Source organism: Pristis pectinata, chromosome 5 (assembly GCF_009764475.1).
Source record: "Pristis pectinata isolate sPriPec2 chromosome 5, sPriPec2.1.pri, whole genome shotgun sequence".
Taxonomy (NCBI): domain Eukaryota; kingdom Metazoa; phylum Chordata; class Chondrichthyes; order Rhinopristiformes; family Pristidae; genus Pristis; species Pristis pectinata.
Window position 1 is genome coordinate 34,334,955 of NC_067409.1, and position 18,696 is coordinate 34,353,650.

The 18,696-nt window shown below is 40.9% G+C and overlaps 1 protein-coding gene across 4 annotated transcripts in view; it reads right to left on the bottom strand.

Annotated features, from left to right (window-relative positions):
- The window catches only part of LOC127570364 (voltage-dependent L-type calcium channel subunit beta-2-like), a 291,296-nt gene that overhangs the window by 84,198 nt on the left and 188,402 nt on the right, over nucleotides 1-18,696 (bottom strand). The window contains exon 1 of one of the 4 annotated variants that reach the window (XM_052015853.1): nucleotides 17,722-18,190. The exons of the other annotated variants lie outside the window; for them this stretch is intronic. Coding sequence (XP_051871813.1) covers nucleotides 17,722-17,754 — 33 coding nt within the window. The 5' untranslated portion in view covers nucleotides 17,755-18,190. Of the gene's footprint in view, nucleotides 1-17,721; nucleotides 18,191-18,696 lie in introns of those variants that run through there. 4 annotated transcript variants of the gene reach the window in all.

Genomic DNA, 18,696 nt, shown 5'->3' on the forward strand with positions numbered 1-18,696 from the left:
GGACAGCTGAGGAACTTAAAATTAATGAATGTAATAAATCTAGAATTAAAATTTAGAAACTGTAATTGTGACAATTAAACTTCTCAATTGCTGTGAAATCCTATCTGGCTCACTAACCTCATTAAGGACAGTGAAGCAGTCTGCAAGTAACACTTGGAAGCAACACTTCAAATAAGTTCTGAACTGAGAATGTCCTTGCCTCCATCCCAATGGTTTCACCGCTGCCCCAGACTAACACGTTGTTGGAAAAGTCATAGATCAGCCAAATACAAGGCTTTAAGAGCAGATTGTCTCTGTGCTCGAAAACCTGGCAGAGAGAAACTTTGGACATAAATTAACAGGCTTATTTCCCCACATCTGGCAAGGGAATGATATGCCAGGGATGACCATCAGTCATAGAGTAATACAGCATGGAAACAGACCCTATGGCCCAACTCATTCATGCTGATCAAGATGCCCTTCTAAGCTAGTCGCATTTGCCAGTGTTTGGCCCATACTCCTCTAAACTTTTCCTATCCATGTACCTGTCCGAATGTCTTTTAATTGTGTTATTGTACCTGCCTCAACCACTTCCTCTGGCAGCTCATTCCATATACATACCACCCTCTGTGTGAAGAAGTTGTCCCTCAGGTCCCTTTTAAATCGTTTCCCTCTCACCTTAAACCTAGACCTCTAATTTTTGATTCCCTTTAACTGGGACAAAGGCTGTGTGCATTCACTATCTATACCCCTCATGATTTTATACACATGACAATTATGACCATCTTCAAGGAAGGAGACAAAGTATGGCAGTCACAGAGGGGTCTTGCTGCTGTCTGCTACAAGAAATGTCATCGCCAGGTTCCTCCTCAACCGCCTCCTCCTTGAATCACAGTGAAAACAATCTTCACTGCCCGAACTCCAAGAAAAATGCAGCAGCAAGCACTAAACATGGCCTTTCTTTTGACCTTTTGTAAGGCTCGTCTTTAACTCTTTAAGGATTGTACTCTCTAACTGTGACTAGTGTTGCAAACAGGGCTTGGTGAAGAAGGTTCCAGAAGGTCACTTGGAAGTAATTTTAAATTACCAACTATTTCCAGTTTCTTAGAAAATGACCATATGGGGGAAACTGAGATTGTGACCACTAAACAATCCATGTGAATGCAAAGTAATGTCTTCCCAATGAGTGCATTCCCCCACCTCTCACCCTTGTAAATGCAAATATCATCATGCTAAAGGGGATAAATTGAAACAGGCAGCTCAAGATTCTACATACATGACATGCCATGGGTAATCAGCAGAGGCAGAATTGTATTCCTCAACATACAGTAAATGCATGGCATGGCACATGCCTCAGTCTGCTCAGAAACCAATGGTACAATGCTGGGTGAATAAGGAGTATGGAATAGCATGACAGAAGCAGCATCAGGCATATCTGAAAATGAGCTGACAACCTGCTGAATGTATGACAAAGAGCAACATTCATACTAAACAGTGAAAGCAATTGACAGATCCCACAAATCAGTTCAAAGCTCTTCACTTCTCCCACATCCAGTCATGAACAGTGGTGAAATACTTAAGTATATGAGCAGAGGACAAGGCTCTGTGAACAACCACATCCTCAGAGATACAAAAGTCCATCACACAAATAAAAAAGACAATCTTGAGTGGATGATCATCCTGGCCTCTTCCTGAGGTCCCCACAAGCAAGGCTTCAGCCAATCAATTCACTCTACTTGATAGGTAGCAGCTGAGGGCACTGTATTCCACAAAGGTAATGGGCTCTGCAAAGTTACATGGATACAGCGCTGAATTAAACACAACTCTAACTAGGACATTCCAGCAGAGCTACAACACTGGCACCTATTGACAAAGTGGACAGTTTCCCAGGTACATCCTGTCCACAAAAAGCAAGTTAAATCCAGTACAGCTAATTACTATCTGCCCTTCAACCCCCAATCATTAGTGAAGTGATGGAAGATGAATTTGACATCACTATAACCGGCACTGACCAGTAACCTACTTACTGGTGCACAGTTGAGTTTTTGCCAGAACCACTCAGATCCAGACCTCATCACAGCCTTAGTCTAAACAATGATATAACAGATGAACTACAGTGTGAAGTGAAAGTGATTGCAGTTGGCAACTAGATAGCACTTGTCAGAGTGTGGCATAAAGGAGTCCGAGTTAAACTGAAATCAATGGATATCAAGGGGGCAAGCTCTCAAGTATCAAAATCAATGATTACCAACCAATAAATCCAATGGAATGTAACTGAGTCTGATCTGTTGAGACATTGGAAATGTTTTATTCAGCAAAACAAGTGATCAAATTATCAAATGTTGAAAATTTGAATTTATTGTATTTACCTTTGAAAGAGTTGTGAAGAAAACATCTGACATTTCGACTGTAAATTAAGTAAACTGTGTATATTTCATTGTACATGAGAAATGATTGTACATTGGAAGAAAGCGACAGCTTTTTGCATAGAAGTTTAGTTTCTATCTTCTCAATTGTTTCCCATGTTAATCCAGAAAACAAACCATCGTGTACTCCAACAAAACATTTCTGAGCATTCCAAGGCTTCGCAGTTATGGCTGACTGCCAGCAACTGGATCTGAACACAACAGCAGCCTGATGGTGTGGGACTGTGCTCCTTCACAACCACACCAAAAAATGCAGGCACCTCACTCAACCTCATCTGTACCAATCACTACACCACCTTGCAAAGCGTAAATAATGCACATTCTATTGTTTAGCTCATTTAGAAGAGTTTCTTTCTTTAACGTTCCTACGTCACACATCAGTCACTCATTGTGTAAACTTCCTCTGATTCTACACATGACTTGCCCAGATTTTTGAAGTAAATAAGATTCCAGGACAGTGGCTGAATTCCCAGATATACTTACATATAAAAGAGATGTTATGCAAGACCGTCTAGAGTCATTATATGGAATGTCTGATAAAAATCTCTCATTAGTGAAATATTTCTGAAGATTTAACCTGATCAATTTGATTTCCATAGCTATCAAAACGTTATCCATTGCATCAAGAAGTGAATGACCTTAATTTAATTGGTATTAACTTAGAAACTTAAAAGTAACTTATTTTTTTACTAGTTCTGATGAAGGGTCTTCGACCTGAAATGTTAATGCTGTTTCTTTTTCCACAGATGCTGCCAGTCCTGCTGAGTTATAGAGAGGTACAGCATGGAAACAGGCCCTTCAGCCTAACAAGTCCAGACCAACCATAAACTACCCATTCACACTAATCCTATAGTCACATCAACTCCTCCCAGATTCCACCATTCACTTACACACAAGGAACAACTTACAGTGGCCAGTTAACCTACCAACCCACACATTTGGAATGTGGGAGGAAACTGGAGCATCCCAAGGAAACGTATGTGATCACAGGGAGAATATGCAAACTCCACACATCTCTGGCATTGTGAGGCAGTGGATCTACCAGCTGTGCCACTGTACCACCCAAAGTTTCGAGCATTTCTGTTTTTTATTACTGAATGAACTCAATTACTTTAGGAATGGCTCAAATGCTATGAGTTGAAAATTGGAAATAATATACACTGAAAATATCAGACTGCCTGACTCAAAGTTTGTTGAGACGTTGAAGAAAATTCACACTATTGAATTCATTTTGCATAGCAGAAATTTATATTAGTCCCAAGGCAAAACACTCTCATTTAAATTTACATTGCCACCATTTTATTGTAACTATTGTAAGTCCCAACTATAACCTCTACTACCTCAATGCACTCTGTATTAACTCAATATATCTGCATTGTGTGTAATGAAATGATCCGTACAAACGGTATGCAAGACAAGTTTTTCACTGTGCCTCAGTAGAAGTGACAATAATAAACCAATACCAATGGTGCTGCTTAGATCCTCTAATTAAAAAACTAACCCTCAAAATAATCCAGCTTGGCTATGGTAGACCTCATTGCTGAATATCCTGTTAACATTCATTCTCTGGGCTCACACATGAAGAACTGGTGCATAGGCAAGTTTCTGGAATATGGCCAGCATCAATAGAATTGTTTTCATCATACACAGGCAAAATACCAAAGCTGGAAATGTGAAACCAAAATAGAAAATGCTGGAAATATAAAGCAGATCAGGCATCTACTGAGAGAGAAACAAAATAATGTTTCAGGTTTATCAAAAATGGGAATAGTTAGAGATACGGGAACCTTGGAAAAGGGGTGTGACAGTGGGGAGGAAATTGAATAAGGATTATATTCTGTCATTTGTCTGTACCTCCTGGAAAAAGGCATGATCAAAGGAAGGAAATTGTTCTTAACATCGAGTGCATCAGGACTGTAATTTCCCATTAAAAGAATGTACTCTAGTCCTCAAATTTGTACTTGTATAAATCATAAATAGCTAACCACTAACCACATCTTCCAAGTTCATCCTCGTTAAATATTGGAGAATATATAATTCCCTCCTTGAAGAACAATAGAACTAAGTAGGAAAATCTTCATTTTTTTCCTCCTTTTGCAGTGATCCCTTAAAATCATTTGGAAAAGGCTATTCTTCAAATTCTGGAACAGTACTGTCTATAGATGAGTGCCACAGGACTGAAGTTAATACCATTGATTAACTCAACACACACAAAATGCTGGAGGAACTCAGCATGTCAGGCAGCATCTCTGGAGGGAAATGGACAGTCAACGTTTCAGGTCAAGACCCTTCATCAGGACTGGTGAAAATGAGGGATTCGGGGCCAGGGATCAGAAAGCTGTTGAAGTGGTGGAGAACATGCAAAGTGTCACAGATGTAGTTGGGAAGGGACTGAACCAAGGGGGACAAGATGGAGTCGAGATGCAAGTTCGGTAGGGGCAGGAGCAGTCAGAAACAGTGGACCTACCGGGGCAACTTGGTTTGTGAATCCTGGAAAGCAGGTAGAAACAGGCAGTGCGGGGTTGGGGAACAATGAGGTTGGAGGCTGTAGAGGGGAGATCTCTGGAGGTGATGAGGTCAATGATGGTGCAGGAGACAGTAGCCTGATGCTTCTCAGTGAGGCCCTGGTTCAGGGGTAAGTAAGAGGAGATGTCTGAGAACTGCCGTCTGGCCTCTGCAAGGTAGAGGTCAGTCCGCCAGACTACAACAACACCGTCCTTGCCTGCGGGTTTGATGGTGAGGTTGGGATTGGTGCAGAGAGAGTGGAGGGCAGTGTGTTCAGAGGGGGTGGGGTTAGAGTAGCTGACGGGAGTAGTGAAGTCAAGACAGTTAATGTCCTGTCAGTAGTTAGAGATGAAAAGATCCAGAGCGGAATCCAGATCTTACATTATGATTTTATTTAGATGGTGACAATCGTGGCAAAACTAACACTCTTCCATAACTGACTGATAATCGAATAATGTGTAGATAGCCATCCTTCTTTCCAACATAATAATAGTCATAACGATACTTCACTGACTCTTTAGCTGATTTTGAATGTTGTGATGAGTCCTGTGCAAATAGAAACAGTTTTTTTCTTTCTTGTTAAGGATGGCACAAAGCCAGGGTATTATTAGTGCTATAAATTAGTTTATTTCCGAAAAAAACAATATCAGAGAGCAAGAGAAAAAAGTTCTGTAAATAAATATGCCATTTATTAAAACATCCTTTACATATCATATGACACTGACTCCCTCAATGTTCTGTGCTGTCTCTTCCAAAACCTAAGCAATCTTTTCACCCTCACCTAGAGAGACTTCCCTTACCTGATTTGTACCCATATTAGTGAACTGGCAGTAATCAAACACATTTGTTGCCATTTTCATTTATAGCAATTTTTAAAAAATCTTAAATAGAGTCTAAATTCTCAAACTGCCAAGATGGGGAGGGGAAGTCGAGGTGTTTGAAGTCACATTCTTTAGATTGTTAGCACATGCTTCTTGATGGCTGGTCCATCAATATTTTCACTGTGATACAAGAATTGGAATAAGCCATATACATACTGTGGAGAGTGAAGCAGGGTTAATGGTTTAGGTCAATGACCTGAAGTCATAACCACTGTGTGTCAATGACCTAAAAGGTTAACTTTGTTTTGTCTATGCATGTGCTGTCTCACTTATTGAGCATTTCCTGTGTTTTATGTTTTTATTTCAGATTTCCTGCAGCTGCAGCATTTTGATTTAGCTGCCTTTGCTCCACTTCCGCTAAGAACACAAGAAGCAGGAGAGGAGCATGCTGCTTGGCCGATTGAGTCACTTCCGCAATTCATGGCTGGCAAGCTCCTCAGGTCCATTTTCCTCTCCCAATTTCAGACATGAATATACTCAATAGCTGAGCATCACACACTCATAATCCTCCGAATATTTTGGTTTCCTCACTTCAGCCATAAATGACCAGTCCCTCATCCCTAATTTTAGATTCTCCAGCTAGAGGAAACAACATCTTCTCAGTTAGTTTCCTCCCAGAACCTTACAAGCTTCAATAAGATCATGTCTCATCCTTCTTAGCTCCACTGACTAGTCCTATGTCAATCCTATGTCCATCCAATGCTCCAATATCCATCCTAGTCAATCCCTCCTCACAGATCACCACCTACATACTGGGAATCAAACTAGTGAAACTACACTGCAACACTAGAATTGAATTACAGCACAGACGGAGGCCACTAGCCTAATTGACTCTGTTCCCAGTCCTAGAAAAGCAATTTCCTCTTGTACTCCAAATACATTGCCATATTCCAGCACAGCCAGATCCTTGTACATTTACTAGTCTCTCAGCCTTTAGAAAATAATCTGCTTTTTCAACTCTTCCTGCCATTTTAAGTATCCACATTTCCACAGATTTTGCTCCCATCAATTGATCCAGAACTTCTTATTTATTAATAATTTTATATTCTTTACTCTTATTTTATGCTTGATTCTCTTACATTATTTGTGTATTTATTGTGTCTTCTACTGTGAAGGTATTTACAAGATTTTTGAGGAGATTCTCAAGGATATCTGTATTCTCCATTGTAATTTCTCTTTCCGCTACATCTCAAAGACTCACATTTACTTTTGCTACTCTTTGCACATTTTTAGAACACCTTACAAATGCTTCTGTTTAATATTTCTTGCCTGCTTCATCTGTGAATTCTATCTTCTTTCGTTTTATCAATTTTTGGTCACATTTTAGTGATTTCTGTAACTCTTTCAATCCTCTTCTTAACTATTCTTCTTGGCAATATTATATTTTTTAAATGCATCCTCCCAAATACTTTTGGTAATTTGGTTTGCTGAGTCTATGTGAAGATTCAATTCTCCCACAACTGTTGCACTTCTTTTGCAAAAGCACTTGATTAGCACTCTCTCCAACAGTTTTGAACTATTATTTTGTATTTCATATTTCACTATGACATAGAAAGAGGCCATTCAGTTCATTGTCTATGCCAGCTCTCATGGCAATCCCATCAATCGCATTCCCCATCTTTTTTCCCTGTAACCTATTCTCTCACACAAGTCATCAATTCCTTTAATCATTCTAGCAGACATCTACACCAGGGTTAATTTAGAATTACCAACCTGCATGTTTTTAGGATGTGGGAGGAAACCAGAGTACCCGGGGAAACCCCACACAATGATACATAGAATGTGGAAGTTTGACAGACAGTACCGGGGATCAGGATCAAGATCAAGTCTGGGTCATTGGATCTGTGAGGCACAACACTACCTGCTGCACCACTCTAGCTATAAACTACTCTCAGTGTTTTAGGGAAACGTTACTACCTATCATTAACAATACTGGACCTAGCCAAGATTATTCTTCTCTCTTCTGCTCTTATGATAACTTTGCTATCAGGGCTATCTCCATTTCTGGTCCTCTTTTTCCTGTCCTGTCTAAACCTCCTTAAAACACCTGTTAGATCAAACACATTTCTGCATGATGTTCTTATGCTGTAATACTTTCAGCCCCAAAATCACTTTGGTGAATGTTCACTCCTCTTCCTCTAAGGCCAGTTATTAACCCTGAGGAACAAATCTGAATGGAACTCTTCAAACATAATCTGTCCACTACACTACTGAAAGCACAGAGACAACTAAGCAATACAATTCACAAGTGACTTGAGCAAATGCTTCCAAGTATTGAAAATGCTGAGGACACTTGCCCCACTGCACTGCGCCGTATGCAACTCAATCAGATTGACTTTGGAATACGAGATGACTGAACAGTAGGTTTAGTTGTCATACAACAAACAACCTCCAAAGACCCACATCCCATCATCAACACCAAAACCCCAATCATTGTTATGTGCTCAGTTAGGGCAGCATAAATGTAATTTGCATAAGTAACTCGGGCATGGATGTACACAAGCAAGATGCTAATTCAAGTTACTGCAGCAAGATATCATCATTACTACTTCCAAATGTATTGCTGAAAATAAATAAATCACAATAATCGTAAGTCAATTGTGATCAATTGATCTATATTTTATTATTTATACAGTTATATTTGGAAAATTAAAATAATGGACACATGGGTATTTAAACTACAAGGGAGTCTAAGGGTATGGGGAGAAAGTGGCAAAATGGTGTTGAGGACAAGACTGGACCAGCCATGATCTAACTGACTGGTGGAGACTGCTGGCTAGCCCACTCATGCTTCTGTTTTGTACCTTCTCATGAATTTTTAGTTTCTTAGCGCTTACTCTTGGAGAGGAATTTTTAACAAAGGTTTCCTGTACTTGGCTATAATGTACGTCGTCTCTTCCAGGAAACTGTGAAGACAAAAGCATTTGAGTGAAGGATGTCAGGTTGCTAGCAAAGAGTGGGAACAAAGGAATGAATCCATTAAAAATGTGAGTTGAGTACTTACTGGCTTAACAGTGACTTTTGTCATCTGTAACCAAACTTGCCTATGACTTAGTGTTTCCAAAAGAAAGTTACCCAGTTGTAGAATTTTCTGCTGCAATAGTACTTTGAACTGCCTTTGGCATGGAGAGTGCATTAGTGAAGGCTCCTACACATTTTTGTTTTAGCAAAATGGAAAGTGGATTGACACTGAGAAGGAAAATTGCAAAGATATTAGCAACATGGTTTTTTGCAATGAGGAAAACAATCTTGTAGTCTTAAAACACAAGGCAACACAGTAAGAGATAACACACTTAACTGAATTGGTTGGGAGATGTTTATGAGAGTTTCCATGTTATTGTTCATTGTTGTTTGTATACTCAGGTTATTTCCATTACTGAGTGGTAATGAAATCACGTTGTCTGGCGTTGCACTGTAAATAATTTTCTTGCTATCTGAAGATTAGTTGATACATAGGAAAAGAAAATATATCAGAGATTGTGGGTGTTTAACTGTGGGAATATCATATTGAGCCCAATCCTTCTCACTATAATAGCCTGGTAATCTTTGAAAGCTTACTGTAACAAATTATTAATTTTTTTTGCAAATCACTAGAGATATGTAGGAGGTATGATTCGTAAGTTTGCAGATGACATGAAAGTTGTTGGTCGTGTGGATAGTGAGGAAGGTTGGCTAAAGCTACAGCAGGATATAGATTGGTTGGAGCATTGGCAGATGGAAGTTAATCCTGACAAATGTGTGGTGATGCATTTTGGAAAATTAAATGTGGTAGGAAATACAGTAAACTGTAGGGCACTAAGGAATGTTGATGAACAGAGTAACCAAGGGGTCCAAGTCCATAGTTCCCTGAAAGTGGCAGTATAGATGGATAAGATGGTGAAGAAGGCATGCTTGGATATGGCATGCTAGATTGGGACAGAGTATAAGAGTTGGGATCTCGTGTTGCAACTTTACAAAACGTTGGTTAGACTGCACTATAGGAAGTATGTGATTGCAATGGAAAGAGTGTAGAGGGTGTTGCCTGAATTGGAGGGCTTTGGTTATGAGGAGAAATTTGGTAAGCTGGACTTGTTTTCCCTGGAACAAAGGAAGTTGAGGGGCGACCTGATAGAAGTATATAAGATAATGAGAAGCATAAACAGGGTAAATAATCAATACTTTTCCCCCAAGGTAGGGGTATCAAAAACAAGATGGCAAAGGTTTAAGATGAGAGGAAGGAGTTTTTAAAAGGGATGTGAGGGGCAACTTTTTTTTTAAGTGGTTGATATCTGGAACATGCTGCCAGAGGTTATGGAATTGGATACAATGACTACATTTAAGAGACATTTAGGCGAACACTTAAATAGATAAGGCATTAGAAGGATGCGGGCAAATGTGATTAGTGCAGATGGGCAAAAAGGTTGGCATGGACATTGCGGACCAAAGGGCCTGTTTCTCTGCTGTATGACTCTGACTCTTGGAGAAGGCAATTTAAATTATCTTTATAGCAAATTAATACCTTATACTCTTGAGCCTTATTGCTTTTGGTTTAAATTTTGTAGTATGGTTTTATGTAATTCCTATATTTTGGTGTGAGGAATTTTGTGGGGCATTTATTCAATAATTAAACTAGTGCAACAGTGACTAATTTGGTAGCAACAGCCATTACTTCATATGGCCATTTCAGAAGCTTTTGTGAAAGGAAAGAAATAATGAGCAAATGCTGGAGTGCGGGGGAAATTTACAAGGATGTTGCCAGGACTTGAGGGACTGAATTATGGGGAGAGCTTGAGCAGGTTGTGATTTTTTTTCCATTGGAGCACAGGAGAACGAGGGGAGATCTTAGAGGTGTATAAAATCACGAGGGGCATAGACAGCGTCAATGTGCACAACCTGTTTCCCAAGGTTGGGGAATCAAGAACTAGAGGGCATAGCTTTAAGGGGAGAGATTTAATAGGAACCTGAGGGTCAGCCTTTTCCCCCCAGAGGATGGTCAGTTTATGGAATGAGTACCAGAGGAAATGATTGAGGAAGATACATTAACAACATTTCAAAGGTGCATGGATAGGAAAGGTTTGGAGGGATATGGGCCAAACACGGGCAAATGGAACTAGGTGAGAATCTTGGTCGGCATGGACCTGATGGGCTGAAGGGCCTGTTTCCGTGCTGTATGACTCTATAAATACTTCCTAAAGCTCCATTTAATTAATAGTGCATCCCCTTTATGTTCCTGAGGCTATGGGGAGTCAGGAGTAGAGGCAGTGACTCCAGTCTACAGCCTCATACCTGCTTTTATAGCAACAAAACTTAACTAGTTAAAGTTCTGGTCAGCGGATGTCAAAATAAATGTTCAGAGGAAGTGGTTAGACTTTCTCTTGTTGACAATAATCACTGCCTAGCATTTGTATGGGATGATAGCTATGTGTTACTTATCAGATCAAACCTGAAGTTATTCCAGGTCTTGCTTAATTCAGATACAGTCTGCTTCATTATCTCACTCCAATTTTCTCCATACTTCCACCCAAGTGAAAGTCAAAATGTTGAACGCACTCCCCTCTGGACACCTCATCCTTGTGACATCTGCACTCACAGTAAAACCCACAATACAGCGTCACAATCACAAATAAAAAACATCACGTATTAATGTTAAATTTAAGCTATAAAAGATAAGCTGGAAATAACATTGCATCAATATCTCAAAAAATAAGGCTAAGGGAAAAATGCACAGACCAAAATATGCAGCAAGGTGCCATCTTAGTGGAGCACCACGTCAATCTTTTCCTGTCAGCTCCCAGTGTAACTCAGTTGGATACTATTGAGTCTTATTCCTGTCAACTCCGATTGTAACAATCTTTTATTTCAATACAATAATATTATAAGGTTTTGCACCTTGACAGCATTGATCGAGCAGGAAAAATATGTGCCAAATTCACTGATTGTAATTTAATGGGTTCCTAGAAAATCTGGCAGGACAAGTCACTATCTCAAGTGCAGATCTTGGAAAAAAAATTGCTCCAATCCTTTTAGCAACGGTACTGTTTCGCATCAATGCGAGCATTCACTGTAAAAATAACATCTGCAACGTAAATATATAATTGAACTCTTGTGTTTCAAGTATATATTCAAGGCTGAGGTAGTGTTTTTTGGATGAGAGGAATCAACAGCATGGGGATCAAACAGCTTGTTTGTTACCTCATTTCCACCTTCTTGCTCAATCTAATTATCTTAATTCTTGCATACTTTCCTTGAGCAGCTGCTTCATCCGTATGAAATCCAGTTCGTTCCATAGATCTAGACTGTACCGAGAGCTGATGTGTGGACACTTTGAAAAAGATTACAGTTAGTCCTCACCTCTATTTCCTCCCCATTGCTCTGCGTTTTTTGCCTTTCATTGTTATTGAATCTGATTCATAGAACATTACAGCACAATACAGGCCCTTTGGCCCACGATGTTGTGCTGACATTTTATTCTGCTCTAAGATCTATCAAACCCTTCCCTCCCACATAGCCCTCCATTTTTCTATCATTCATATGGCTATCTAAGAGTCTCTTAAATGTCCGAATGTATCTGCCATCTGATGTACCTAATGATACCACTACCTCTTTTGAAAATACATCCCATAACATCAAATTTGTTGGATAGATTTCACTGCATCTTCCTTCTAGTTTCTCTTGTCAACAGCAGTCCCCATCCCTTACATCATCCATGTTTATCCTGAATATTTTTTGACAATTCAGTAAGTTGATGAGCTATTTATGTCAGTAGCTGTGTGAAGTCCACCCATCTTGAATATGCCAGGAACAGTTGATTGAAGCTGCCTGAAGATTGCACATTCCATCTGTTATAGTTGTTAACAGTGTTCACAGATGATAGTGATATCAGGCAGTTTTGATCAGATGTTCGCAAATAAGCTGTATTTTAAAAAATCCATATCTAATTCTGGATTAATCTGTTTACAAGCATCACACCATTTCTTCTTAAACCAGGTTTGGGATACTGGATGCTTATCATTGCAAAACTTTATGGTCCATGGAGTCAGATGAATCTAATAGCCATCACATATAGTGAGCAACTGCATGCACACACGTGTGCATGCTACATACTATGGGCTCTATACCTTAAATTTCTATCTTCTGGTTGGTGACACCCTATCAGTGGAAAGTTCCTCCTTATTAACTCTGATCAATACTGTCCAGAATTTTGAAATTTTCCCCAAAGCTTGCCTGGTCTGAGCAGACAACCCTTGCTTCCCTGAGTTTCTCCATACAAGTCTTCTATATTAATTTTCTCAAGTTAAAATCTGTATCATATTTTTGTTGAATGGGAGAATGGGAAAATGAGAGAACACCTTAGTTGGTTTTCATTTCAAGGGCATTTTCATTTCAAGAATGTGTTAGTAAATCACCATCAACTCATTCACTGAAGCAGACAAGAAGATGGGCCTTGAGCACAACATTCACAAAACAAAGGCCTTCTCTCAACCTGTTCCCACTGTGCAACAACAACCTCAGGCAATGAAGGTTTGTGGTGAGATTCTGGAAAATATGGACCAGTTCACAGGAACCACCTCTCAGTGAAAGCGGATATCAAAGTTGAAATTTGCAATCAGTTTCAGTGTGCCAGCATAACCTTTGGCTGATTGAGAAAAAGGGTGTTTGAAAAGCAAGACATCAAACTTATAGCACAGTGCACACACAATCCAAAAAAAAGGTTATTATTGATCTATCTTCAGTGAATGATTTCAGCCGGAGAGCTACAATTGCCTTGCAGTTGAGAGGAAAACAACAGCTTAAGGTTCTCTCTACTGACTACAATAATGCTAATAATAAGAATAATGAGAATATCTGGTGGACTCATAAATAATGGGACAACTGAGTTGCATATCATTTGTAAGAAATACATCCCTACACAAAGTATTAGGTTCACAAACAAACCACGGGAAAGAAAACTAGAGAAAAAAACCCACCATTTACAAACAGAGTTATTACTGACATTTAAAATTTGACTGTTGCACTTTGGGAGATCAGATATTAAAGGACAGTACACTGTTAATGGCAAGACCCTTAACAGTGTTGATGAACAGAAGGATCTTGGGGTTCAAGTCCATAGCTCCCTGAAAGTGGCTGCACAGGTTGATAGGGTGGTAAAGAAGGTGTACGGCATGCCTGCCTTTATTAGTCAAGGCACTGAGTTCAAGAGTCAGGGATTTAGGTTGCAGCTTTGTAAAACTCTAGTTAGGCCACATCTGGAGTATTGCATTCAATTGTGGTCGCCCCATTATAGGAAGAATGTGGAGGCTTTGGAGAGGGTGTAGGGTGATGAATATTCACTATCCAGGGGTCAGGAGACTTTTTGCTAAACTTTGTGTCAATTGTCTATATTAACCTAAAGCTCTAGCCATCTGTCCTGATCAATGCAGTTGTGAAAACGTCACATGCAGATGAGGTCGTCACTAGATGACTGGCAAAAAAAAATAAATATTAGAAGGCAGTAAGGGTGGGGAGGAGTTACAGAGATGAAGACATAGTGTCCACTCCTCAGCCTCGACCTGAGAAGGATCTCTTCCCAGAGCCTTCCTTCTGTGACGGACAACATGTTCCTCTGCAATTCATTGGTATGCTTTTCTAGATTGTAAAAATTGTATTTGTGTTTGGAAATCCTTTGTAGAATTATAACCTCTGTTAGAAATTACTCCCTAGGGCAAGCACGGTAGTGTAGCAGTTAGCATAACACTATTACAGCACCAGAGACATGGGTTCAATTCTGGCTGCCGTCTGTAAGAAGTTTGTACGTTCTCCCCGTGTCTGTGTGGGTTTCCTCCAGGTGCTCCTGTTTCCTCCCACATTCCAAAGACATATGGGTTAGGAAGTTGTGGTCATGCTATGTTGGCGCCAGAAGCACGGCAACACTTGTGGGCTGCTCCCAGAACACACTACACAAAAGATGCATTTCACTGTGTGTTTCGATGTACATGTAACTAATAAAGATATTTTACCTTATCAAAATGTGCTCCATTAATATAAAATAACTGTGTTTAATCTGCTTCATTAGCTGGAAGTATCTCCTCCTTTGGAGGGAGGACTCACTGCTCGAAATAGTGATTATTGACAGCTAAACCCCTTCAGAAAAGAGACTAAAGTAGTTAAAGTAAATTAGTCTTTGAGTTCCAGTTTGATAGAGTATAATCTCCCTAAAGTGAGGGTACTGATAGACACATATAAGACTTAAGATCTTGGTTTAAAGATTAGGTCCCCAGACTGGGTACACTCAATATCATCACAGAAAAAGAGGTTTACCAGGCTACTGCCTGGATTAGAAGGCATGTGCTCTAAGGAGAGGTTGGACAAACTTGGGTTGTTTTCTCTGGAATGATGGCGGTTGAGAGGAGACCTGATAGAAGTGAATAAAATTATGAGAGGCATAGACAGAATAGATAGCCGGTATCTTTTTCCCAGGGTCAAAATGTCTAATACTAGAGGGCATGCATTTAAGGTGAGAGGGGGTAAATTCAAAGGAGGTGTGCGGGGCAAGTTTTTTTTTTACACAGAGAGTGGTGGGTGCCTGAAATGCATTGCTGGGGTGGTGGTGGAGGAAAATACAAGAGAAGCGTTCAAGAGGTCCTCAGATAGGCACGTGAATGTGCAGAGAATGGAAGGATATGGACATTGTGTAGGCAGAAGAAATTAGTTTAGTTAGGCATTTAATTACTAGTTTAATTAGTTTGGCACAACATCATGGGCCAAAGGGCCTGTTCCTGTGCTGTGCTGTTTTATGTTTTATGTTCTTTTACCATTAAAAGTAAAGAGCTTTATTCTTTCATCTCCAACAGACTGGGCAGCCCAATGGGCTTGCAAACCATCATTTCAGTTTGGTAAGCAAGATATGAATCAAATCAAAACCAATGCAATGATTGCAAGGGGTAAAGGTTGACCGTGGAATGTGTTGGAACATCTCAACCGAGCTTCTTATACAATTGTCCACAGCAGGAAAATATCACATCTAAATGTGACAGTTTCACTCTCAAATGCCACAAGGATGGTTGGTATTGGAATGGCTACATTTCCCACTGGGGCAGTGTGGCCTGCTGCTTTGAGAATGCAACAGACAAAGTCAGCAGAATTTCTCTGGGCATCTCAATACTCCAGTCCTGCCTTGGATCCCTGAAGCAGGGAAGTGTTCAACAGATTAATGAGCACACATAAAAAAGGAAAAACACACAAAGGAGCCGGTGGAACTCAGCAGGTCAGGCACCATCTATGGAAGGAAATGGACAGTTGACATTTCGAGTCGGGACCCTTCATCTCGACTTGCCAGATCCAGTCCAGATGAAGGGTCTCGACCCGAAACGTCGATGATCCATTTCCCTCCGTAGACGCTGCCTGACCCGCTGAGTTCCTCCAGCTCCTTTCTGGGTTGCTTCAGATTTCCATCATCTGCAGTCATTTGTGTCTCCATAAAATAGGAAAAAATTGTTTGATGCAAGATGCATATTGACTGTAGGAGCTGGTTTATCATCTAAAGACATCTGAGAATAAGTTAGCAACACCTCATATTCTGTCTTGGTAAGTCTCCAACTTGACAGCATCAACATCGATTTCTCCAACTTCCGGTAAACCCGTCCCTCTGTTTTTCCCCTCCCTTTATTTTCCCTCATTCCTGTGGCTCTCTCGCCCCTTCTCTTTCCCCTATCCCACCCTCACGACCTGCCCATCACCTCCCTCTGGTTCCTCACCTCCTTCCCTTTATTCCATGGTCTACTGTCCTCTCCTATCTGATTCCTTCTTCTCTAGCCCTTTGCCTCTTCCACCTATCACCTCATCCTCACCCACCCACCTACTTACTTACCTACCTACCTACTCCCCCACCTACCTACCTACATCCCCCCTCTCACCTGCCAGCCTGTGCTCCTCCCTCTCCCCCGACCTTCTTATTCTGGCTTCTGCCCTCTTCCTTTCCAGTCCTGATGAAGGGTCTTGGCCCAAAACATCGCCTGTTTATTTCCCTCCGTAGATGCTGCCCGACCTGCTGAGTTCCTCCAGCATTTTGTGTGTGTTGCTGTAGGAAATTCCTTTGTTCTCTCTCATGTGTTTGGTCCAGAATCGAAGCAAAACTATGAAGCTCCTGAAGCTTGCAAGTTACCCTGTTAAGCTTAATAAAAGATTAATGCTCTTTCTAATAACACACAGCTGATCTACCATTTAAAAGAGGTATAGATGCAAATGGCTTCCTTCTGTGCCATTGATATTACAGAGCTCCGATAATTTAAGAAACCACTTTCCTGATTAGTCATACTATTATATCCAAACACGTTCCAAAATAAAAATCAAATGGAAGCTTAATTGCTCTGGATTCGGGAAATCTGAACTGAAATCAGGAATGGTTGGAAATACTCAACAGAAACAGGAGTTACTATTTCAAAGGACCTGTTGAGTCCCTGTTTTCACTTTGGATTTCCAGAATCCACAGTATTTAGCTCACGTGTGGTGACTTTTTAAATGAATTTTCACTGTAATATTTCTTAAAAGCCCAAAAAGATTGCCGCCTTTATCTGACTTTGTCAAACAATGCCACCTGGGTGCAGGGTTTAAGTGAAAACAGAAAATGTTGGAAATTCTCATCAAGTCAGGCATTTGTAGTCTGATGCATTTTCTCCCCGGTATTTACAGCAGTTTGTTTTTTTTTAAAAAAACTTGCGCTTAGTGTGTCTTTTCTTTCCAAGTCAGCAAGTTGTAATTAAGACGACAATTATTGGGCTTTTTGGAATTAATCTCTCATCAATTACCTGAACAACGTGCGTGCCACAGGCGAACAAACCCTAGCAAATAGTGGGAAAGAAAGCGTGCTTTAACTATGAAACACAAGGGCCGCTCTCTGTTTTCAGGATTGGAGATCGGTGGCTGCTCTCTCGCAGTTTGGGCTTTAACTTGCTCCCCTCGCCTTCCCTCCTTACCTCTTCAGGCTCCTCTCGGCCGTAGAGGTACATGTCCCCGCTGCGAGAGGTCTGCTCTCAGCTCTCAGCTGTTTCCATGGGACAAGTCGTCGGGACAAGTTCGTGCAGACTGAACCCACTTCCCTCAACTTCTGCAGACCGGGAACGGAAAGGCGGCGCCAGTTTTTGCAGAGAGGAAAAAAAAGGGAGTGTTTCCACCCACCAACATCCAACCCCCACGTCTGTCGGACCGCGGCTCTGCATTCACTTTTGAGTACCAGTGTGGCTGTGACCAGGGAATAGCCCCAACGCTGCTCTCTGCGGTGATGCCTAACTAGCCTGGGGACTTTAATGTGAGCCCGCAGCTCCCCGAAGGCAGCGGCTCCCCAGACAACTGCAGACACTAACCACCGTCCTCCAGCTTGCAATACCCGGGGCTATCCCCTTGCATGCCTTCCACCCCTTCTTTGCTACCCATTCTCCTCAGCCACTGACGCCGCATTCGGGTAAACGAGGGGCGAGTTGGCAGCGACCAACGGTGATGGTTAGGAACGAGTTATTTTGCACCAGGAATGCGTGCGGAAAGAAGCGTAAACGCTGACGACAGCCTCGGATATTCCCTTCAGTCTACGCTTACAGTCCGTGAACGTACTTTTAGTTTAAAAGCATTATTCTCCAACTAAAAATAGCAACTGCAATGGTCCAAGATCCTGAATCAAGAGACAGTCATTTCTAGGGCTGGGTTTGTATCGATTCAAACACACCCACAGAACTTACGGTCAACGTGGATATAAATGGCAAATAAAAATAAAATCTTTTGAATTTTTCATGATCTACGTAACTGTAAAGTATACTATCCCGAACACCCTCCCCCATTCGCTATTCCCGCTCCCAGAAAACACACACAGGTCGAGGTTCTGGGGAGCCAAACTGCGTTAAATTTCCCAAGCCTTTTCCTCAATTACAAGGATCACTCTGAATGTGATATAGTGGAGC